The 24,458-nt window shown below is 36.5% G+C and overlaps 1 protein-coding gene across 1 annotated transcript in view; it reads left to right on the top strand.

Annotated features, from left to right (window-relative positions):
* Positions 1-23,884, top strand: part of GMPS (guanine monophosphate synthase) — a 136,891-nt gene extending 113,007 nt beyond the window's left edge. Inside the window, exons 8-16 of the mRNA XM_042781344.1 lie at positions 3,598-3,749; positions 4,260-4,433; positions 11,076-11,181; positions 12,297-12,412; positions 15,009-15,134; positions 17,905-18,020; positions 20,296-20,426; positions 22,228-22,400; positions 23,783-23,884. Coding sequence (XP_042637278.1) covers positions 3,598-3,749; positions 4,260-4,433; positions 11,076-11,181; positions 12,297-12,412; positions 15,009-15,134; positions 17,905-18,020; positions 20,296-20,426; positions 22,228-22,400; positions 23,783-23,884 — 1,196 coding nt within the window. The remainder of the gene's footprint in view (positions 1-3,597; positions 3,750-4,259; positions 4,434-11,075; positions 11,182-12,296; positions 12,413-15,008; positions 15,135-17,904; positions 18,021-20,295; positions 20,427-22,227; positions 22,401-23,782) is intronic.
* Positions 23,885-24,458: the final 574 nt, after the last annotated feature.

The raw sequence follows: 24,458 nt of genomic DNA, 5'->3' as shown, positions 1-24,458 counted from the left end.
TACTTCCGTAGTGATACTGCCTCGGAAACCCAAGGAGGGGTCGCTATGAGTCGGGGCCGACTCGACGGCACATAACAACAACAACAACAATTTTTACGGAGGTAGGTTGTCTAATCTTCCTTCCGAGGAGTGGCTAGTGGGTTTGAACTATCAGCCTTCTGGTTAGCAGTCAGATGCCTTAAGCACTGCACCACCAGAGCTCCTGGTACATAATAGAATGGAGGAGGCCAAAACCTTAGTGGGGGAAGCTAACAAAGAGCAAGCTGATTTGTGCTGCAGAATTCTAGGAAGGCTTAGGAATTGGAAGCATTGCATTCCTTTTAGGGCAGAGGTTTATGAGTGAGCCTAAAATAGGAGTTTGTTGAAAATTTGAAAAAAAAATCCTTTCCATAACATGGGAGCAAACTGTAGCTGTCCCACTGTAGCAGAAGACTATAGGGTTATTCTCTAGAGAGGGCTAAAAGAGAGTCTCTGAACTTTAGCATACTAAACCAAGCATAATTGAGGGTGGAAGGAAGATTCTACATTAAGGGCAATAGAATTAAGTAAAAATCAATATACTGAATGATTGACACCCCCTCCTTCCACTTCCTGTTCAACTACCAAAGTATTGGTAAGCTGAAGATTGAAAGTGTCTTTTCTAGGGTATTTGACCAGCTTAAGAGAAAGACCTACAAATTCATTGGAGGTCCCCTAATGAAATAGCTAGCTGTCTTGACATGTTAGGTGAGGTCTATTAGTTGTTAAGCCTTACTACCAAATAAGAAATTTTAGTTAGATTGTATATAAAAGGACAGGAAAGGCTTGCTAGATATATGTCCATAAACATTAGCACTTCGAGAGACTAGTCAGTGTGTAGTTTTTGGGACTTTGACACCTTGTATGTGAATCAGTACTTTTGACTTTACTGGGGCTGTTCTGCTTGTGACTTGCTCTTGTTCCTCTCTTGGAGCACTGAACAGAGGAGAAGCAGCTAGCATACTTTTTGTTTTGTTTTAACTTTTTATTGTGATTTGGGTGCAATTTTACAAAGCAGATTCATTTTACATTCAATAGTTCATACATGTTTTGTTATATTGATTATAATCCCCACAATGTAACAGCCTTTTCCCACCTCCTCTGTGCAGTTACTCCTACCCTGTGCCCTTCTTACCTATGCATTCCTGCCTGTCTAGTTTTCTCCCTGTGCAAATGCTGCCCTTCTGATCTCCCATGGTTGACTGTTGTAAGGAGTTCATCTCCCTGGTGTAGTTTTTTCAGCTCACAGGCCTGTCTGTTGTTTGGCTGAGAGTTGAGTCATTGGAGTAAGTCCAATTCCAGGCCTGAAGTATAACCTAGGGTCATAGTCTTGGGGGTTGTACCCGTCTCTATCCAACCAATAGTCCTGGTCTTTTTTATGTTTTTGAAATTTTCTTCCACTCTATCCAGTATCTCCAATTTTGATTCTTTTCTGAGTGGTTGGCATTGGTCGGGCACCATTTAGTTCGGGTCTCAGGATCATGTAAGCAGGTTCCTGTGTTCCACTGGTCCCTTTTCATTTTTTTTTTTTTTAATTAGGATTTGGGTGAAGATTTACAGAGTAAATTCACTTTTCATACAGCAGTTCACATATACTTTGTCTCATGTCATTGACCAAAATTTACAATGCAGCAGCTCCCCTCCCACTTCCTCCCCATAGTTACCTCCTCCCAGTGTCCATCCCTTCATACTCTTCTGCACCCTGAGCTATCTCCCTGTGCATAAGCAGCCCTTCCTTCTCCCATGATTGTTCTCTCCAGGGCGTGTGTCTACTTGAGGTAAATGTTTAACTCACATGCCTGTACTTTGTTTGGCTGGAAACCACAGTTGTGGGTTCAGTTCCAGACCTGAAGGGCAGCTAGGGGCCATAGTCTCAGTGGTTCCACCAGGCTCTATTGGACCAGCAAACCTGGTCCCCACCTTCTTTTTTTTTTTTTTTGCCTCCAAATGATTTTGAGTTTTGTTCCACATTGTTCTCCGTCTTTATGCAGGATCTCCTACATCCCTTCCAAGTGGATGGCAGTGGTAGCTGGGCACCATCTAGTTCTTCTGGTCTCATAGTTGTATAGGTTGCAGATTTGATGGTGTACCAGTCTCTAGGACTGATTGTTTCCATTAATTTTGGTTTTCTTCTTTCTTCTTGATGAGGAGAGACCCGTTGTTACATCTAGATGGCAGCTTCCTAGCTTTTAAGGTCCCAGTCGCTACTCGCCAAAGTAGTAGGTGGAACAATTTAAAAAATACATTTTATTGAAATATAATTTATTTACAGTGAAATACACAAAACTAAAGTAACGTGGATCAGTGCATTTTTCTTTTTAAACTGTGTTCCTTCCTATCCCCTCCCACCCCTGGTAACCAACAAAGAAAGTTTCCTTCTGTATATAAACCTTTCCTTGACTTTTTACAATAATGAACTCATATTATATTTGTGCTTCTGTGATTGACTTATTTCACTTAGCAATAGTATACTCTAAGTTCATCCATGTTATAGTGTTTTGCAGATTCTACATTCTTTAGGATTGCTTAGTATTCCATTGTGTGTATGTACGATAGTTTGGTTATCCATTCTTCTGTTGATGGGCATGTAGGTTGTTTCCATTTTTTTGCTGTTGTAAATAGTGCAGCCAGCATACTTTTGATATTACAGCCCTTGATCATTAAATGCCACAGTTTTTTTTTTTTTTTGTGATTTGGGTGAAAGTTTTCAGAGCAAATTCACTTTCCATACAGCAGCTCATATGCACTTTGTCTCATGACATTGACTGCAGTCTCCCACAGTGCAACAGCTCTCCTCCCACTTCCTTTATTATTTCTTCCCTCCCATGTACTCCTGTCCCCCGAGCTGTCTCCCTGTGCATACACAACCCTTCTATTTTCCCATGCTTGATCATTCCAAGGAGTATGTCTACCTAATGTAAATGTTCAGCTCATATGCCTGTCTTTTGTTTGGTTGGAAGCCACTGAAGTGCGTTCATTTCCAGACCTGAAGGGCAGCTAGGGGCCATAGTCTCAGTAGTTTCATCAGGCTCTATCAGACCAGCAAACCTGGTCACCCACTCCCTACCTCCACCCCCCCTTATTTTTTTTTTTTATATTGATTTTGAGTTTTGTTTCACATTATCCTCCCACTCTATTCCAGGATCTTCAATACAGATCCCTCTCCGAGTGGTTGACGCTGGTAGATGGGCATCTAGTTCTTCTGGTCTCATAGTTGTATAGGCTGAGGATTGCATGGTTTACCAGTTGCTTGGACTAATTGTTTCCAATTAGTTTTTTCTTTATTTTTCTTTGTTCTGGATGAGGAGAGACCTATCATTACATCTAGATGGCTGCTTGGTAATGTTTAAGATCCCAGTTGCTACTTGCCATAAATGCCACAGATTCTTAAAAGAACAAAATTTCATGAATGCTGAAATCTGAAATCTGTTAATTATAGCTTACTAGTAGTTCTGGGATATGTAGGGAAACTTAGGGAAGATCAAAGGATTTACTTGGATTTTCTTTCTATAGTTTGACCTGTTATTTATGATTTACTTATTGTAAGTTTAACAAATATACTTTTCCTGTCTCCTCCAGTGATAAATGCTGCTCATTCTTTCTACAATGGAACAACAACTCTACCAATATCAGATGAAGATAGGACCCCACGAAAAAGGATTAGCAAAACATTAAATATGACTACAAGTCCTGAGGAGAAAAGAAAAATCATTGGGGATACTTTTGTTAAGGTATCTTTCTTTTTAATATCTTCAGTATGTACTGCTTTTTATTAGGATTTTATTACTAGTTTCACCTTGTCATTATGTCAAATAACAAAATTGTCTGACTAATTGTGATTCTTTCCTTTGTTCCTTTTTTTGGGGGAAAGCGGTGAGAATTTTATTATATACTGTTATAATGTTGATCAGTAGAAATTGTTTCACATTTAAACATAAAACATAGACTTATGTTGCAGGTTGTTGTTTTAATTGTTCAAGAATAAGTGTTTTCAATTGATTTTGGACTTTAATTTTTTAGTATTTCAGTGGCTGAATTTCAGGCTTTTGAAGGGAATGTTTGCTTACCTTTTTGAATACTGTTAAAGCACATTTCTTAAGTGTGTTTATTTTGGGGGTTATTGAATATCATCTCCTGGTCAGGTTACAGAAAGGTTCTTAGAAATTTGTTTGTAAGTATAAAATACTGCTTTTTTTAAAGATTTGTCTGTTAAAAGCCTGTTTTCCTGTCCTTGGTTATAGATTGCCAATGAAGTAATTGGAGAAATGAACCTGAAACCAGAGGAAGTTTTTCTTGCCCAGGGTACTTTACGACCTGATTTAATTGAGAGTGCATCCCTTGTTGCAAGTGGCAAAGCTGAACTCATCAAAACACATCACAATGACACAGAGCTTATCAGAAAGTTGAGAGAAGAGGTAAAAACTTGGAGAAACTTTGCCATAATGTAGATATATGGAGAGTTTCCCTTTCCTGTGTCTATCCCAACTTACTTTCCTTCTAATAACGTTTTTTATACAATATTCAGTTCACTCATGTAAAGTGTATATTCGCAGGGTTATGCAACCATCACCACAATCTAATCTTAAAATATTTCCCATCATCCTACAGAAGACACATTATAACCATTGGCAGTCACTACTCATTTTATTTCCCTTCACACCTCCATCACCCCAGCCCTAATGTAATCACAATCTAATTTCTGTCTCTAGATTTTTGCCTATTCTGGATAAGTCATACAAATGGAATCATACAATATGTGGTGTTTTGTGATTAGCTGCTTCTTTCATTTAGCATAATGTTTTCAAGTTTCATCCATGTTAGAGCAAGTATCATTACTTTTCTTTTTATTGCTAGATAATGTTCCATTGTTATGTACCGTCGAGTCAGACCCAACAGATCTGTCCGTGGGTTTCTGAGGCAGTATCGCTACGGAAGTAGCTTGCCCAACCTTCCTTCTGAGGAGTGGCTGGTGGGTTTGAACCTCCAGCCTTCTGGTTAGCCGTCAAGTGTCTTAGGCACTAAGCTACCAACAATGTTCCATTGTAGTGATATATTACCTTTTATGTACAGTTGATGGACATTTGGATTGTTTCTACTTTTTGCCTTAATAGGCAATGCTGATATGAACATTCATTGTAAGCTTCTGTAGATAAATGTTTTCATTTCGTGGAAGTGTATACATAGAATTTGAACTGCTGGGTCATACAGTAATTCTGTGTTTAACATTTTGATGACCTACCAAAGTGTTTTCAAAACAGCTATACCATTTCACAGTTTTCTAAGCAGTCTTTGAGAGTTCTGTTATTGTTAGGTGCTGTTGAGTCATCTCTGACTCATACTGACCCTATGTACAATAGAACAAAACACTGCCTGGTTCTGTGCCAGCCTCATGATCTTTGCTATACTTGAACCCATTGTTGCAGCCACTGTGTCAATTTGTTTCATGGAGGGCCTTCCACATTTTCATTGACCAAGCGTGGTATCCTTTTCCAAGAATGGTCTTTTCTGACAACACAGCCAAAGTAGGTGAGATGAAGTCTGACTGACCATTCTTTATTCCAGAGCATTCTGGTGCATGTCTTCCAGGACAGATTTGTTTGTTCTTCTGACAATCCATGGTACTTCGAATACTCTTCACTAGCACCACAACTCAAAAGCATCAACTCTTCTTCGGTCTTCCTTATTCGTTGTCTAGCTCTCACATACATATGAGGTGATTGAAAATTCCATGGCTTGGGTCCTAGGCACACCTTAGTCTTTCAGAGAGACAGCTTTGCTCTTCGCCTGAAAGAGGTTGTTTGCAGTAGGTTTGCCCAGTGCACTATGTTGTCCGATGTCTCAACTGCTGCTTCCGTTTGTGTTGATTGTGGAACCAAGTAATATGAAATCTTTGGCAACATCAAACTTTTTGCATTTATCGTGATGCTGTTTATTGGTCCAGTTGTGAGGATTTTCGTTTTCCTTATGTAGAAATGTAATTCATACTGCAGACTTTAGTCTTTAATCTTCATCAGTAAGTGCTTCAAGTCATCTTCACTTTAAGTAAGCCAAATCGTGTCATCTCCATGTAACAGGTTGTTAACGAATCTTCCTCTAATCCTGATGTCATGCTGTTCTTCATATAGTCCAGCTTCTGAGATTATTTGCTCAGTATACAGATTGAATAAGTATGGTGAAAGAATACAACCCTTCCTGAATTTAAAACATGCTATATCCTCTTGTTTTGTTCGAATGGCAGCCTCCTGGTTTTCGTACAGGTTCCTCATGAGCACAATTAAGTGTTCTGGAATTCTTCTCAATGTTATCCATAATTTGTCAAGATCCACACAGTTGAATGCTTTTGCATAGTCAGTAAAACACAAGTAAACATCCTTCTAGCATTCTTTGCTCTCAGCCAAGATCCATCTGACATCAGCAATGATATCCTTCCTTCCACATCCTCTTCTGTATCTAGCTTGCGTTTTTGGAACTTCTTTTTCAGTATAGAACAGCAACCGGTTTTGAATTATCTTCAGTAGGATTTTACTTGCATGTGATATTAATGATATTATTTGATAATTTCCACACTTTGTAGTAACACCTTTCTTTGGAATGGGTACAAATATGGATACCTTACAGTCAATTACCCAGGTAGCTATCTTCCAAATTTCTTGGCATAGATGAGTGAGAGTCTTCAGAGCAGCATCTGTTTGGTGAAATATCTCAGTGGATATTCTGTCAATTCCTGGAACTTTGTTCTTTGCCAGTTCCTTCAGTGCAGCTTCTACTTCCTTGAGCACTACTGGTTCTTGATCATATGCCGCTTCCTGAAATGGATGAACATCGACCAGTTCTTTTTGGTACGGTGACTCTGTGTATTCCTTTCATCTTTTTTTGATGTTTCCTACATCATTCAATATATAGCCCATAGTAACTTTCAGTATTGCAACTCGAGGCTTACATTTTCTCTTCAGTTCTTTCAGCTTGAGAAATGCTGAACGTGTTTTTCCCTTTTGGTTTTCTAACTCCAGGTCTTTGCACATTTCATTATAGTAATTGACTTTGTCTTTTTCCAGCTGCTTTTTAAAACCTTCTGTTCAGCTTTTTATCTTGTCATTTCTTCCATTTGCTTTAGCTACTCTCCGATCAAGGGCAATTTTCAGAGTCTCTTCTGACATCCATTTTGGTCTTGTCTTCTTTTCCTGTCTTTTTAATGATCTTTTGCTTTCTTCATGATGATGTTCTTGATATCATCCCACAGTTTGTCTGATTTTTGGTCATTGGTGTTCAGTGCATCGAATCTATTCTTTAGGCCGTCTCTAAATTGAGGAGGGATATATTCAAGGTCATATTTTGTCTCTGGTGGACTTGTTTTAATTGTCTTCAGCTTCAACTTGAACTTGCATATGAGCAACTGATGGTCTGTTCCACCATCAGCTCCTAGCCTTGTTTTGGCTGAAGATACTGAGCTTCTCCATCACCTCTTTCCACAGATGTAGTCTGTCTGATTCCTGTGTGCTCTATCTGGTGAAGCCTACATGAATAGCCACCACATATGTTGTTGAAAAGTGGTATTTGCAGTGTATAAGTCATTGATCTTGCATAATTCTATCATGCCATCTCCAGTGTCATTTCTATCACCATGGCCATATTTTCCAGCAACTGGTGATTCTTGTTTGTTTCCAACTTTTGCATTTAAATCATTGGTGGTAGTCAGCACATCTTGATTGCATGTTTCGTCAATTTCAGACTGCAGAAGTTGGTAAAAATCTTCCATTTCCTCATTGTGAAAATTTGGAGAGACTAGAGGGTTCCATAAGGATTCTAGTGTCTGCAAATCTTCACCAATTCTTGTTAACTATTATGATTTTAGTGTTACCTCATTGTGATTTTGATTTTCATCTCTCTTTTGCTAATGATGGTTAGCATTTTTTCATGTCATAATTATTGGCCATTCATGTATCCTCTTGGAGAATGTCTGTTTAGATAATTTGCCCTATTAAAATCAGTTTATTTATCTTTTTGTTATTGAGTTGTAATAGTTCCTTATATATTCAGTTACCAGTTACCAGAGGCTACCAGTCTCTTATCAGGTACATGATTTGCAAATATTTTGCCCAATCTGTGAGTTATCTTTTTTTGTGATTTGGGTGAAAGTTTATAGAGCAAATTGGTTTTCCATTCAATAGTCCATACAAACTCTGTTTTATGACACTCACTGCAGTTCCTGCAGTACAACAGCATTCTTTCTACTTCCTTCCTACACCTACTCTTTCCCTTTGTCCCTTCTTCCCATCTCTTTCATCATCCTACTTCTATCCCTGGGCAAATGCTGCCCTCTTGATCTCATGGCATAGTGGTTAAAGCATAGGTCTGCTCCAAAAGGTCTGTGGTTCAAACCCATCAACTGCTCTATGGAAGAAAGATGAGGGAACATGCGTCCATGAAGATTTACAGCCTCAGAAACCCTGTAGGTCATTTCTGCTCTGTCCTAAAAGGATCACTATGAGTCAGAATCGACTCGATGGCAGTGGTTTTGATCTCATATGGTTGATTCCTCTAATGACTGCATACCCTCCTGATTTTATGGTTCACCTTTTAGGCCCACCCATTGATTGACTGAAAGTTGAGTCACAGGGTTGAGTTCAATTCCTGGCTTGAAGGGTGTCTAAGGGCCATAATCTCTGAGGTTCCACCAATCTTCATCTGACCAGTAAGCCTGGTCTTTTTTATCATTTTGAGTTTTGTTCCACCTTTTTCTCTCACTCTATCTAGGGCCACTTATTGTGATCCCTTTCAGAGTAGTCAGCAGTGGTAGCAAGGCACCGTGTAGTTTTTCTGGTCTCAGTGTCATGAAGGCTGGGTTTCATGTGGACCATTAATGTCCTTTAGACTGTTTGCTAGCATCTTTGATTTTCTTCACTCTTCTTTGCTCCAGAGCAGAAGAGACAATAGTTGCACCTTAGATGACCACTCAAGCTTTTAAGACCCAAGACATTGCTCACCAAAGTAAGATGTAGAACATTTTCTTCATGGACTGTGTTATGCCAGTTAATCTTAGTATCCCCTGAGACTCTGTATCTGAGCCCTTATGCCCAGCAACTCATTTCCTTAAAGTGTTTGTTTTTGATTAAGAAGCTTCCATAGCTTTGACTACCTGTATGCTCTACTACAGGAGCTCTGGTGGCATAGTGCCTAAGGCATTTGACTGCTAATCAGAAGGCTGGTGGTTCAAACCCACCAGCCACTCCTCGGAAGAAGAGCGGGCAATCTACTTCGTAGAGATACTGCCCTGGAAACCCAAGGAAGGGTCGCTATGAGTCAGAATCAACTCAGTGGCAGTGAGTTTTTTTTTTTTTTGGATGCTCTGCTACATTCATGGATATATTTGCAGCACATCCAAATACAGAGGGTAGTGATATCCTTTATCAAATATTAGGTATAGTCCCATTTGCCTTCCCACCCCTGTTCAGCTTGAGTGTCTCTTTGTATCCACTGGTAGATTAGTCATTACTTTTATTGCAGGATTGTGTATGTAATAATAATCACCTTTGTTGCCTTCAACTCTTGTATTCCTCCTTGTGTCTTCTACTGCATTGATCGTTTTGTGCACATGTCTCCTTTATTGTATATTGTGTGTCTTTTCACCCAAGTTAGTACTTGTCTACCCTAGATTTAGTGATTTACCTTCCCTTTTTCTCCCACCCCTGGTAACCTTCAAAGAATGTTCTTTTTGTATGTAAACCTTTTCTTTTTACAATGGTGGTCTCGTACAATATTTGTACTTTTGTAATTGATTAATTTCACTCAGCATATAATGTCCTGTAGGTTCATCTATGTTATGAGGTGTTTCACAGATTGATTGTTATTCTTTAACATTGCATATACTATTCTGTTGTGTATGAACCCAGGTTTGTTTATCCATTTGTCCATCTGCGGTTGTTTTCATCTTTCTACTGTTGTGAATAATGCTATAGTGAACGTGGGTGTGCATATATCTGTTCATGTCATGGCTCCCATTTCTGTATTTTCACTTCTTGAAGGTATCATTTGGAGAGTTAATTTTGAAACTCTAATGATATTTTCTAATTGCCTTGTATTCTTATGGGAACTAGATCAGAGAAGGTGGGCGTTTTAGTTATTTAGTGCTGCTGTAACAGAAATATCACAAGTGGCTGGCTATAATAAGGAGAACTTTATTTTCTCACAATTTAGGAGGCCATAAGTCTGTATTCAGGGCGCCAGCTCTAGGGGAAGGTTCACTCTCTTTGTCAGTTTTGGAGGAAGATCTATGTCCCTTTTGAGCTTCTGTTCCGGGGTGATGTTCATGTGACTTGGCATGTTTTTCCTCATCCCTGTTTGTTTTGCTTGCTTGTTTCATCTCTTCTATATCTCAAAAGAGACTGACTCGAGACAAACCCTACACTTATCCTGCCTCAGTAATGTAACAAAGATGAACCATTCCCAAATGGGATTATAAGCATAGGCATAGAGGTTATGATTTACAGCATATATTTTGGGGAGACACAGTTCAGTCCATAACAGTGGGTAAGTTTGCCCTGATATATTTAAAAGGCCATTCCTTGGAAGGAAGATGAGACAATCTACTTCCATAGTGATACTGCCTTGGAAACCCAAGGAGGGGTCGCTATGAGTTGGGTCCGACTTGATGGCACATAACAACAATAACAACTTAGTTAAAATAGTTTTAAAGAGAACTAAGAAGACCACGGAATTATTTATCTAATTCCTCAGAATCATGTAGGAGAAAATCCTTTAAAAGATGCATTTATTACTACTTTTTTCTACTGTATCATGGAAATTGCTCTTAGTGTTCTTATAATTTTTACTAAACATTGTTTTGAGGTCTTCTGAAACTATAGTGGCTGTGTCTACATTTTGACAATATATTGGTTTTTATTTTAAAAATAAATTGTTTAGTTGAAGAAATCATAGTCATTTTCATCTCTCATTTTTAATCCAAGGAAAAAGACAACAGGAAAAGCCAATAATTTTTTACTCTTTGTTTTCTATGTCATGTTGCTAATTTGTATTGATTGGCTTTTTTCTCCTTGTAGGGAAAAGTAATAGAACCTCTGAAAGATTTTCATAAAGATGAAGTGAGAATTTTAGGCAGAGAACTTGGACTTCCAGAAGAGTTAGTTTCCAGGCATCCATTTCCAGGTAAGTAATAGAATTGAATTCAGTTTGATTTGCCACATGACCTTCATATTGAAGAAAAATAAATTCAGACAATTTTGAAATAATTTATCATCTCAGAAATAAGTAGCATATAAGATAAAGGAAAAGGTGAGTGGGAGATAAACATTCTTTTTAGTATCTGCTGTATGTACTGTAATGGGCTTTGGTGGTACAGTGGTTAAGACATTTGGTTGCTAACCAGGTCAGTGGTTCAAATGCATTAGCCACTCTGCAGAAGAAAGATGAGGCAATGTGTTTCCATAAAGATTTAGAGCATTGGAAACCCAGTGGGGGTCATTATGAGTTGTAAGTGACTCGATGGCAGTGAGTTTGGTTTTGTTATATACTTTATTAAATACTCATTTCACATAGTATTTGTATTTAAATTTAAAAAATTAAACTATTTTAAAGAAGTTATTTATTCTAAAGAAGAGAGATGAGACAGGATTCATTGGACACAGCAGTGGTTTTATCTCTAACCTAGGCATCTCTAGTGATGTTTTTATTGTAGTAGTAAATGTATCTTTTCATTTGTTCTAATAAAGCAGCCGAATTTACTTTTTCTTGGAGGCATGCATAGTTTGTGTTTTATCCTTTTAAGTATTTGATAAAATAGAAATACCAGTTCAGATCTTTTGTAGTTAAAACTCCTTTTTCTCTTTCTTTCTTTTAAAACTTAAACTACTTTTCCTAAAAGTAGATTAGTAGTTCAAGCTGGATGATAGATGTAAGATGCATAATTATACTATCCTCTTTACTTTTGTGTATGTCTGAGAATTTCCTTAATAAAATCTTTAAAATAGGAATATATTGTGAATTACAAATACTGATTACAGAATTTTGAGACATACGTGCACTATCAAAAATAGAAATCATTGATATTGATAGAATTGATGCATTCTAAAAAAAGTGAGGAGTTAGCTGGGAAATTAATAGCTATATTCAAAATTAAACACTTTTAAGACACTTAACTATGATAGCAGATGGATTTTAATTTTTGGAAGAATTTTATGTTTTAGAAATATTGGCATTTTATATTAAATTTTTACATTAAATATAAAGTTTATATTAAATACCATTATTATGTTTATCTTTAGGTCCTGGCCTGGCAATCAGAGTAATATGTGCTGAAGAACCTTATATTTGTAAGGACTTTCCTGAAACCAACAATATTTTGAAAATCGTAGCTGATTTTTCTGCAAGTGTTAAAAAGGTTATAATTTGCATTGAACTTATTCATTATAAGTGCTTTAAAAAGACATGCTAGTCAACCCAAACTATTGAATGGATTCTTGTAAATAATATTTACAGCGAATTTATTAGGGTTTCATCATTTGAAAATTCAGCATAATACATTTTGAAATGACAATCAAGAAAGTAGTCAACAGACTCTTAAATGTAGTTGTCTGTTTCTAGTGACATAACAAACTGGGTACCCTGAATTCCCTAAATATGCTAGGTGAAGAATTTCAAAATGTTTTCCCATATGCATTGTAAGAAAGTAAGGGAAACCCATTGAGCCAGAAATGAATTGGAAACTAAAGCTGTCTGCTGTCCCAAGGCAGGTCCTAATCCTATATGGTCTAGAGCTTTGGTTTTATCAATTCCATTCATATATAGGTGGATGAATATGAGACCTTGAGTCCATAAAGGGGTTGTGAATTGGATCAGAGATCTTCATACTCAGCAATACCTTCCCTCCAAATTGAGGTTGAATGGAAAACTCTCCCAGTCCTTCTATGATTTGGGGCCTAAATTCATGAATTGGTGTGATCTGAAAAAACTAAGCTAGGAATTTTAATTTAAAGGTCTTGGGTTAGTAGTACCTCCAAGAGTCAGGAAAGAAGCAATGTAAATTTTCTCTGGAGTGTCTTCAACTGAACTCCAAAGATGTGGATAATAGAGTCCTAGCAAATATGAACTTACAATAAAAAAAAGACAAAGCAAGTATCGAATTAATGTGCTGTGAATGAGAGTTACTAGAAACACTAGCAGAACCAGACCTTCAAAGATTTCAGATGCTGGAATTAGCAGATAGAGATTATAAATAAAGTAAATAGAAGTAAAAGAAGCTGTTGAAAATAAGAATAAAGTGTAAGAGACTAAATGACCAGGCAAACTAGAAAAAGAACACAGCTGAGTCCTAGAAATGAAAACAGCTAGAAATTAAAAACAGCTCAAGAGAGATTTAGTGAATGAGATGACAGATGTAAAAAAATTATCTAAAATTTGGAACAGAACATCAAAGAGAAAATATGGATAGAAGAGGCTAAGAGATACGGAGATGTAGAGGATAAAGTGGGAAAGTCAGCTCTAACATATATCCAGAAGTAGATCATAGACAAAATATTTGAATTTCTTTAAACTGGTGAAAGACATGATACTTCAGATTCAGGAAATATAACACATCCTAAGCAGGATAAAGGAAAGGAATTTGATACCTTGTAGGCATACCTTAGTGAAGCTGCAGTCTACCAAAAACAAAGCAGCCACAGTAAAAAAAAAGATCAGTTCTTCACAGGAAAGTGTGTTATTCTGAAAGCAACAGTAAAAACAAGAGGACTTTATGATGACAAGAGAAAATAATTTTAAACTGTTAGATTTTTGACTAACCTTTCTTCTAAGAACTAAGGCAAAATAAAGAGATTTTCAGATAAACAGCATTTGCTACCAACAGTCCCTTACTTAAGAAATTAAAAGCAGTGGTTGTCAGCCTGGCTGTGTATTAGAATCATTTGGCATCATTTGAAGTATACTATACCTGGATCCCATATCCTCAGAAATTCTTCATTGGTCTGGGACTTGAGCATCCCAAGTAATTTGAGTATGCAGGTAGGGTTGAGAACCACTGTTTTAAAAGATTGACTTAAGGAGAAGCAAGAAGATCCCAGAAGGAAGGTCTGAGATATAAAGAATATAAATTGTAAATGGGTAGAATTGAAATGAACATGGACTACATAAAACAAATATTGCCCTCTACATTTTAGTATTTATTAAAAATATATAACTAGGTATAGTTAAACTAGCACAAAAGTGAAAAAGGGGTTTGACTGGAGTTAAAAGTATTCAAAAGTTTATTATTTGCAGGGAGGACAGCGACTCTCTTTTGTTAACTATGCATACTATAACACTTAAAGGGAACTACTAAAAGAACAGAAATGGTTTCGGGTCAAACCCAGTAAAGGAGAAGGACCTGAGCTGAGGGAAATCAATTCAAAGTAAAGGAAAGAAATAAGCCATAAAGAGTGAGGCAAATAGAAGGTATAGATTAAGATAGTAGAATGAAATTCAACCCTATCATTAACCCTAAATTAATTAAAAGGACTGGTGAATTGTCAAACTAAATTAAAATATAATTTGTTTACATGAGATAGTCCTAATACCTAGGAATAGAGTGACAGTAAAAGAACGATGAAACGTACTAGGCAACTGACAAACCAAAAAGGGAAGTTGGTGGAGTTGTATTAATTTCAGACAAAGTGACTTTATGGCAGAGTATTAGAAATAAGGAGAAGGTTTGGTACAGGTGGGGTGTCATGTTGCTGATGACAGGATTAAAGCCTTGACATATGTAAATCTAATTTGTAGTTTTTATCTTGAGATTTATCTTGAGATTTTACATCTTTTCACAGCTTTAGCTCTCATGAATGAATTTCTGGTATACTGTATGGCACATACAATTCAAGTAGATATGAAATATGATCTGCTATAATCCAGTAAGTGTAGACATATAAGATACATAATTCATATGTACCAAAAGAGTAAGTACCTCACTTCTTGAAACCTGAAGAAATTTCTGATTTTCTCAGCCACATACACTGTTACAAAGAGTCAAAGCCTGTACAACAGAAGAGGATCAGGAGAAGCTGATGCAAATTACGAGTCTGCATTCACTGAATGCCTTCTTGCTGCCAATTAAAACTGTAGGTGTGCAGGTGAGTGATGTGAATTCATTGACCTGTGACATAATTTTTTTCAGTTTTTTCATTCATACTGAAACAGGAGCAATTGGTATGGAAGTAGCTGATGAAAGAAAGTAAGATATGAAAGTATATGTATCAAGTTTAGAAAAATGAAAATGCAGTATTTTCTTGTATGTTTATAGAGTAACTAAGGTTATAGGAATTAAATATTCAGGTTGAGATTTTGTATATTTGAAACATACCCCACCTCTATCCAAAAGTAAAAAATTAAAAGAACAATTTGCAATAAAGTTGGCTTGCTTGCTTGTGCTTGGAGGGACAGTTGCCAAGAAAGCATGTCTTCATTTATCTTTCTGTCTGTGAAGTATACTTTATCTTTCAACTATAAGAAAACCCCCAGATGAATATATTATACCATTTAGGTTTTGTTTGCAGGTTATGTATTCCCTGCACCGGTGTTCTCTGCTTCTTCAATGTGTTCTTTGTCTCTCTCAGCTGAGACCACATTTTTTTATTGTTCTGCTTTCCCAATTGTAAAAGCATGTAGGAATAACGTAGTTCTCACTTCTAAAATGCTGTTCATAAAATGATCACATTAAGTTCTATTATTTATATGATCTTCAATTGAGTTTCTGTGGAAAAAAGCATGGGAGGGTAGAGAAGACTAAGGCTTCTTTACTGTTATTTATAGCTTATAGTTAAATGGAAACTAGAAAAGGTATAATTCAATTTAAAATGGTATAATATATTTCTGATGTCCTCTTCAAGTCTCTTAGAGGATTATGATGGAAAAGAATGAACTCTTTACTTTTTTAGAAGCTTAAAACTTAGTAATATATTCTCTTCTAAAATCTGAGTTGTGTGGTTTAAATTCCTCTTTTCCCCAAATGTCTGTAAATCTGTCCATAAACAAAACAAGGTGTAAATATTCATTACTTTAAATTAAACTAAAACATTTTAGTTCATGAAAATGATAAAGTCAGCTATTTAGTTACAGAACTCACCCCCGTCCTCTTCTTTTAAAGTCTGCATACAACTTTATGTGTTAAGATGCTTTAAAATCACTTGAAATTACCCTTCCTGGAATTGTAGAAATTTTTTTTTCTTTCTGCAGTGGTTTTGAATAATTTCACTTCTCATATACATTCATTTAGATATCTGCTGTTATATTTACAGGTAGATATTTCCCAACTGTTGATTGCTGTGTAGTCAATTCTGACTCAGTGACTGTCTAGGACAGAGTAGAACTGCCCGATAGGGTTTCCTAGACTGTAATCTTCATGGGAGCAGACTGCCATATTTTCCTTCTGCACAGCGCCTGGTGGGTTCAAACTGACAACATTTTGGTTGGCACCTGAGCGCTTAACCATTGTGCCACCCTACTATATAAAAATAGGAATGCAGACAGATTATTTGTTTTAAAAGTTTTGTTAATCATAGTTAGATCTATTACAGAACACTTCCAACTATGTATGCTAACTCTTAAACACAGAATTGAATTAAACTAGCTATTCCCTCCTGTTTTGATGGCTCTTATAAATTTATGTTTGAGGTAATACAATTTGCTGGATATGTGATTTCTTTTTAAAAATGAGACATTCAGACTCCACTACGCTTCCCACCAAAATAAAAATTTCTTTTGTTATTAGGTACCTAATTTTACTGTAGTCTCTTTTAGCCTTTAAATCTGGACCCTTCCTTGCCCAGCTAAAAATCATAACTTATAGTTAGCGTGTAGTGATGAGATTTATTTTCTTTCTTTATTTTCTAAAATGAACTGTACATGTAAAAAAAAAAAAAAGTCAAAATACATTACATTTAGAAAATAATTCTTCCTGTTCTTGGTCTCAAGTTTTATATGTGTGCCTGCAGAAACATTTATTTTGATAAGAGACAGTTGAGGTTTGATTATCGATATACTTTATTCTTTACTGTTTTGCTTTTCTTTTACCTGAAAATTGTGAACATTTTATTTTTCCACACCATTACAAGTAGATTATTCTTTTAAACTACTGCATCATTGCCCACTGTTGCCATTATTTATTTAACCATTCCAAGTTTTTCACTGTTACATGCATTTCAGTAATGAATATCTTCTTTCTTTGACCAGTCACTCGGTGGTTATTCTTTGAAGAATAATCGCTTGGATTAAAGAGCATGCACCTTTAAAATTATTAAATTAATGTTCAAATACTCTGAATTGCCATATTCTTAGTACGTGACATTCTAGGTATTAGGTAGTTAAAAGCTAATGACTGTTACCTTTTAAATTGCTTTTAAGTTTAATTTGATTTATTTTAATAGACAATTGGATTCAACAGTATTACCAGTTTTATTATTTTTAAATGAACTTTTAGCGTATTTTTAAACAGATTGATAAGTAAATATCTATGGAATTGTTTGTCAGCCTCCTACTTAAGAATCTTTTCTCCATGTAACAAATATGGGCAAATCTTATCTGCTAAATCAGGTACACTGGCTGTCTACAATTGGGGAGGTGTTTGTAATGAAACTTCAGTAGGTTTCTGGCATATATGGAATACATTCTTGAATTTACCATCATGCTTTTTTTATGTCTGATCTAATGTGGTAGGATTTAATATGGGATTTATTTTTTATCATCAGAGGAGTATCCAGTGTATATTTTTATTCAAACACTATATTTTTGTTTAAAAAGACAAAAAATTACTCTTAGAATTGTCAACATGCACAAAATATTTTTCAGCCTATCTTTTACCTTGAATAAAGGCATTACAAATTACTGATTTTATTTCTATTTTAGGGTGACTGTCGTTCCTACAGTTATGTGTGCGGGATCTCCAGTAAAGATGAGCCTGACTGGGAGTCTCTTATATTCCTGGCTAGGCTTATACCTCGCATGTGTCACAACATTAATAGGTATGTTTTACAGGGGGCAAAGGGTAAAGTGTAGTGGAAAGATGTGTTTTTTAAGTGTTTACTTAACTTCCGTAGTCAAGGGATGGGAGCATAATCATTAAGGCTTACTAAGGTGAATTTAAGGTCCCAAAATATAGAAGCACCTTTAATTCACTGAAGAAAGTGAATTGTGTATGTCCTAAATAATGATAAATTTGTAATTGCCTCTATTGAATGGAGATAATTTTTTTGTTGTTAGAATAGTGGTTCATAATTCATCCTTTAAAAAATGTTAATATTTAAAAAAATTTTATAAATTAAGCAGAAAATTTTCTTTCTGTGATTTTTACTCCACTGCTTTTATTGTATCAATAGTGCATTTTTTATTTCACAATATTCTTTCAGTTTTACCTCTTTCTTTTCCCCAAAGGGTAATCATTCTTGTGTAAACTTAATCTCTATTATTTTATTTTCTGATTTCTTCTTCTGTCTTATGTTTATTTATTTAATCTTTTTTAAAATTTAATATTTTATTGTGGTTTGGTGAACATTTACAGAGAAACTAGTTTTCCATGCAACAATTGATATACATCTTGTTTCATAACATTAGTTGCAGTCCTCTCAATATGACAGCACTCTCCCTGCTTTCTCCCTGGGTTCCTCATCTCCATTACTCCCTCTTTCCTGCCCCTTCCTGCCTTTTGAGCTTTGTTTTGGGCCATATGGTTAATTGTTCTGAGGAATAGGGTCCTCATGAATGTTGTTCACATCTTACAGGCGTGTCTGTTGTTTGACTACAAGATGATCCCTGGGGTGGGTTCAGTTCCAGGTTTAAAGAGTGTCTAAGGGCCACTGTTGTGTGTTTAATCTTTCATCCTTACCCACCCCTTCCTCAAAAAAGAGGAGGAAAAAAAACCTTACTGCCAACAAACAAAAAAACTAAATGTTTTAATCTGACCTAATAAGCTCTTAAAAGAGTCTGGGTGGGCTAGATATCTTAGCCAGGGACTTTTTTTTTGGAAATTAATGGAATTTAACAATATTTTCCATTTTTGTGAGGCTTTTCATAATTTTTACATTGGAATCTTTGTACAAGGAAATTTTGTACAAGGAGAATCTTTGTACTGTTTCAGTTCTACTGTTTTATACAATAATAAATAGTGGAACACTATTTGTCCCTGTACCCTCTAGGGATCACTTTTGTTTTTTAAGAGGTAATAAGCAAGAAGAATAGGTACACGGCATTCTCTTACTTAATTGCTTTTGCCTCTAAGGATTGTTTATGAGATCTAGGAAGTATGTTGTTTAGAATTGTGACTTTCTGTGTATCACCCTCCTTCTTGTAGTATGTGTGGAGGGAGACAGTAAAGTAGGTGGTGGTAATTTTGATCTAATACTGTTTTCTTTTGTACGTTTTACTCTAATTACATATTAAGAATAACAAACAGTATTAAACTTCAGCATTGTTATGTACTTGCATAGATGTTTGCATGAATGTTTTTTGTTTTGTTTTATTTTTAACTTTGAAATGGTACTTACCAGAGAAGATTTATTTTCTTTACTAAAGACAGACAGGACTATGTAAAAGAGAGAGAGAGAGAGAGTTAGGTGGCACTCATATCTCTTCCTTGACTGCCTCTTGTTTTCTGGTGAAGGTTGTAGAATAAGTCCCTCCAAACCAGTGACACGATATGCCTTGAGTTAAATTAGTTGTAATTGTCTGACCCTGATTTTCTTAGGTTATGTTCCCAACCCAACTTTTTATTAATCCTTACAGTGCATCTTCATATCTGTCAGACATCTGCTTATATCAGTAATGAGTCATGCCTTTTGGAAGGAAGTAGTAGGATACCAAGTCCTATGTCAGTGGCATTTTATGAGAATCACTCTTTGGGATCAGTGTTTCCCAAAGTGATAGAAAGATTGAGTGATCAAATACATTTGGGAAATTCATGGTAGCCTCATCTTGGGCATTTCCAGTCCATATCAATGTCTTAGTTTCTTAAGAGTTGTCATAAAGAAACCTTAATTCAGTGTTTCCACAAACTAATGTGAAAAGAAGTTGTGATAATCATATCTATTGTATATTCTGAGATACTAGTATTCCAGAGGACATCCTTTGAGGAAGGTTCACAGAACATAGATGTTCTTATAGTCTTATATCTTATCCTACTCATTTGAGGAGTTGAAGTGGGTTGGAGAAGGGCCTAAGAATAAGTGGAAAGAATGTTGTTATTCTATGTGCGTTTTCATACTAAAATGTAACTTCTTTATAATTTTCATCTCCCTCTATTAGAGTTGTGTATATATTTGGTCCACCAGTTAAAGAACCTCCCACAGATGTTACTCCTACTTTCTTGACAACAGGAGTACTCAGTACTTTACGCCAAGCTGATTTTGAGGCCCATAACATTCTCAGGGAGTCCGGTAAGTTGCTCCTTTTGTTTATCACTGCTTGCTGTAACTAGGTTTTAAAAGCTTGGCATTATAACTTCTAGCAGACGCATGCAACCTTTAAGTTTCAGATGATTACGTTTTTATTATTTAATTCTATGGATGGTTCTATAATGTTGCCTTCTAAGTAAAATTTACTCTTTCCCTTTGAAGGGCTTGATTCCTATTTTGAGGATATATGTTACATATGTTGAATGTATTTTGAGAAGCATGATTTATGGTTCTACTGAATATAGCATGAAAATGTGTACACAAACACTATATTCAAGTATATATAATTGTACCATCCTCTGCCACAGCCAGCTTCTCTCTCTCTCCCACCAGCCTCACTAATGGCTTTTGTCTTTTGCTTTTATTTCAATTTCTTTGTGTGGAACTATTTTGAAGCACATAATTTTGTTGTTGTTGTTATTTGCCGCCGAGTCGGCCCCGACTCATAGCGACCCCTCCTTGGGTTTCCGAGGCAGTATCACTATGGAAGTAGGATTGCCCAAACTTCCTTCCGAGGAGTGGCTGGTGGGTTTGAACCACCAGCCTTCTGGTTAGCAGTCAAGCGCCTTAGGCACTATGCTACCAGAGCTCCTGGCTTTATTTTTGTCAGGTAAAGGGTTTTGCTTTTGGTCCACAATAGGAGAACATTTTACTTTTTTTTTTTAATGTTTGTTTTAATGAGCAATACATTGAACATAGGATCTTACTGGGATCTTAGGGAAGCATTAGGAAGTTTGAAAATGTGATGGCTTAGATTTGGAAAATTGCCTTTTTTCCCCTTATGCTTTGGTCATCAAAGTTGGGTCTCAGGCTGGTGACTTGTTTATAGCTTGGTGAATAAGAAAATTATCAGAAAGTATACTTACCATTCTCACATTCTCAAACTACCATGCCACTCCTGAGGGGGGAAATGAGCTGCTTAGGCATTGCTTTCAAAGGACGTAAGACTGTAACAGAGCATCAGCTTACCTTTCCAGACCCTAGAAAGATCACCCTGCATTTCACAGAACCTATAAAATATATCCTATCTTTTTCTATTTCCTTTGTTGTCCCTCTTCATTTCTTACCTTCCAAACCCCACCCTACACAAATACAAACAAAACCAAAAAATACCTGGATGTTGATGGACAATAGTTTAATGAGGAATCCATGTAGTTGATATCACTTCCTTATAGAGCCATATTATGAAAAGACTAAAGTAGTGAGAACTCCTTGATGGTATGGTGTGCTGCCTATCTACAATGCTGTTTTAAGAAGAGACTGTATAGTTCTCATGATTGTAATTCTCTCATTTTAATTGATTTTGACATACGGATCTTAGAAGAACTTACCCTCTCCCTTTAAACATAAAAGTAAAGCAGTTAGATTTTTTTTCCTTGAAAAATATAGTTTTTCCTTTGAATTATTTATTAACATTTCAAAGAGAATGATGTTGCACATTGAGGTCTAATAAGGTGTAACTCCTATAAATTTACTGACCCTTAAGTGAGCCGTTTCAGATCTGTGGCCAAGAATTTGGTCACTACGGTGGTTTTGATGTATCTCACATCACTGTATTGTATCAATGCAGTGATCTAATTCTGTTATATATGCTTGGGCTTGAGTCTGCATACAGTGTTATTGGAGTAGCTGGAAACGATGCATGATAACAGTCTTAACTTTGGGTGTGTGTGTGTGTGTGTGTGTGTGTGAGTGATTTTAGATACTGTCTGAGAGAATTATATTGAATTGGGTTAGAATGCTATTTCATGATTGGTTTTGCATGCTAAATTCCTTTCTCTAGGATATGCTGGAAAAATCAGCCAGATGCCAGTGATTTTGACACCATTACATTTTGATCGGGACCCACTTCAGAAGCAGCCTTCATGCCAGAGATCTGTGGTTATTCGAACCTTTATTACTAGTGACTTCATGACTGGTATAGCTGCAACACCTGGCAATGAGATCCCTGTAGAGGTAATTTGCATATTTTTTCCTAATGTACATTTTTAAGACATACATTTTATAACGTGGTGAATGGACCAGACTGTGATGGTGTTGATATTTCTAGAATTGATGTTCTGTCAGTAACACAGGCTCTTACTTTTTATCTCCACATGTTCACTGTTTAATACACTGTAGCAGAAAAAGGCCTTAAATTTAACGTGCCTCTCCAAATGTCTGATGACTGTGTAGAGAGTAACAAACTATAATCTGTAATTTTATCTATTCCTGCTCACTTCTGCTTAATGACTAATATATCTTTGGAAGGAAGACTGGGCAATCTACTTCCACAGAGATACTACCTCAGAAACCCAACGAGGGGTTACTGTGAGTCAGATTCAACTCGACAGCAGTGAGTTTGGTTTGATTTGGAAAGAAGCACATTCTAGGAGTGAAGAAGAGTTCATTAGAAGTAGAGATGAAATTTGATGGCATTATAGCCAGACACGCACAAGTTGCACAATGTTCTGCCTATTGACAATTATATTTTTGACCACCATTTCCCCCTCCTTTTACCATCCCCCTACTCTCTACTAGCCAAAGGAGCTTTTTACATAATACCAAATGGAAATCAAAGTGAGACTGTTAGTTGAGCCACTGGTGCAGTAGTCTGTTGCAAGGCTCTAGTTATAGCTGGGTTGGAGAACGTTGCTTAGACTCTGCCTTTCCTTAGGCTCAGACTTACTAAATCTCTCAAGTGACCAGTCCTTTCAGTCTTCCTAGACACTTGACAATGATTATTATGGCCTCAGAGTTGTATGTTTAAACCACAGATAGTTTGAGAACCTTTGGCTTAAAAACATAAAATCACATGCTTGAATGCCACAGCAATGTCAAATTGCTATAAAAGTTTCTAAGCACTTACTCTTTGTATGTTCTTTATATGTATCTTACTGTGGTACACTAACAGATACAGCTCAGGGACAGGCACCTATTTGGAGTCTACCCTGAGTAGTGTTGAGTTTAAGTCACTAATATTCTTTTATAGAGAGAAATATGTTCACTGCATACAATTAATCAGAGACTATCCCATATGCAAGGGAGCTCTGGCAGTATAGTGCCTAAGGCACTTGACTGCTAACCAGAACGCTGGCAGTTCAAACCCACCAGCCACTCCTCGGAAGGAAGATGGGGCAATCTACTTAAGTAGTGATCCTGCCTTGGAAACCCAAGGAGGGGTCACTATGAGTCAGGTCTGACTCGACGGCACATAACAACAACAATCCCATATACATGGAGGATGACAGTGAAAATAAATGATATTTTAATTTTAAATTGCAAATGTAACCCCCCTAGGACATTTTGACATGCAGTAGATCCTGCCTCTTTTATTTATAATCTTTGTTTTATAACAGGTGGTGTTAAAGATGGTCACTGAGATTAAGAAGATTCCTGGTATTTCTCGAATTATGTATGACTTAACATCAAAGCCCCCAGGAACTACTGAGTGGGAGTAATAAACTTCATGTTCTGCTAAAGTACTGTGTGCATTTTAAATTGATTAGAAACCATTCCGGTATTGACATGTACTGTGAAAAGAGTAACTGGAGCTGCTACATCACATCTGCATTTTCTACGGGAAAAAGCTACTTAAGAGCTAAATTGGGGATAGCTGAAAGGGACTGAAGAGTTTGTACGGGTAAATAATCAAGGCATCGTTGCCTATGCGCAGATACGATGATACTGCTTTTGCCTTTCCCTCACTTGTTCTTTATGTATAGACTCACTGTTACTATTGATGTCTCTCTTCTTAAAGATGTGTGAAGGTGGGTGAGTTTGGGAGTAATAATGGGCTTCCATCCACTTGCTAGGAGTGATACCACCTCCGAAACCCAAGGAGGGGTCGCTATGAGTTGGGTCTGACTTGATGGCACATAACAACAACAACAATTCCACTTGCTAGATTCTAAGAGCTGTTAGAAACACCCATTATTTACCAGTGTGATTTAGTGTGTATATCTTTTGGAGAATCTGTGTTTCCCTGTAAATAACCTTATTCTTCCAAAGGGTGGGGAGAGTGAAGATCAGGTA

Source organism: Orycteropus afer, unplaced genomic scaffold (assembly GCF_000298275.1).
Source record: "Orycteropus afer afer isolate SDZICR_OR568_19922 unplaced genomic scaffold, OryAfe1.0 scaffold00109, whole genome shotgun sequence".
Classification (NCBI taxonomy): Eukaryota; Metazoa; Chordata; class Mammalia; order Tubulidentata; family Orycteropodidae; genus Orycteropus; species Orycteropus afer.
Note: the sequence above shows the minus strand (reverse complement) of the source record. Positions and strands in the feature narration are given on the sequence as shown.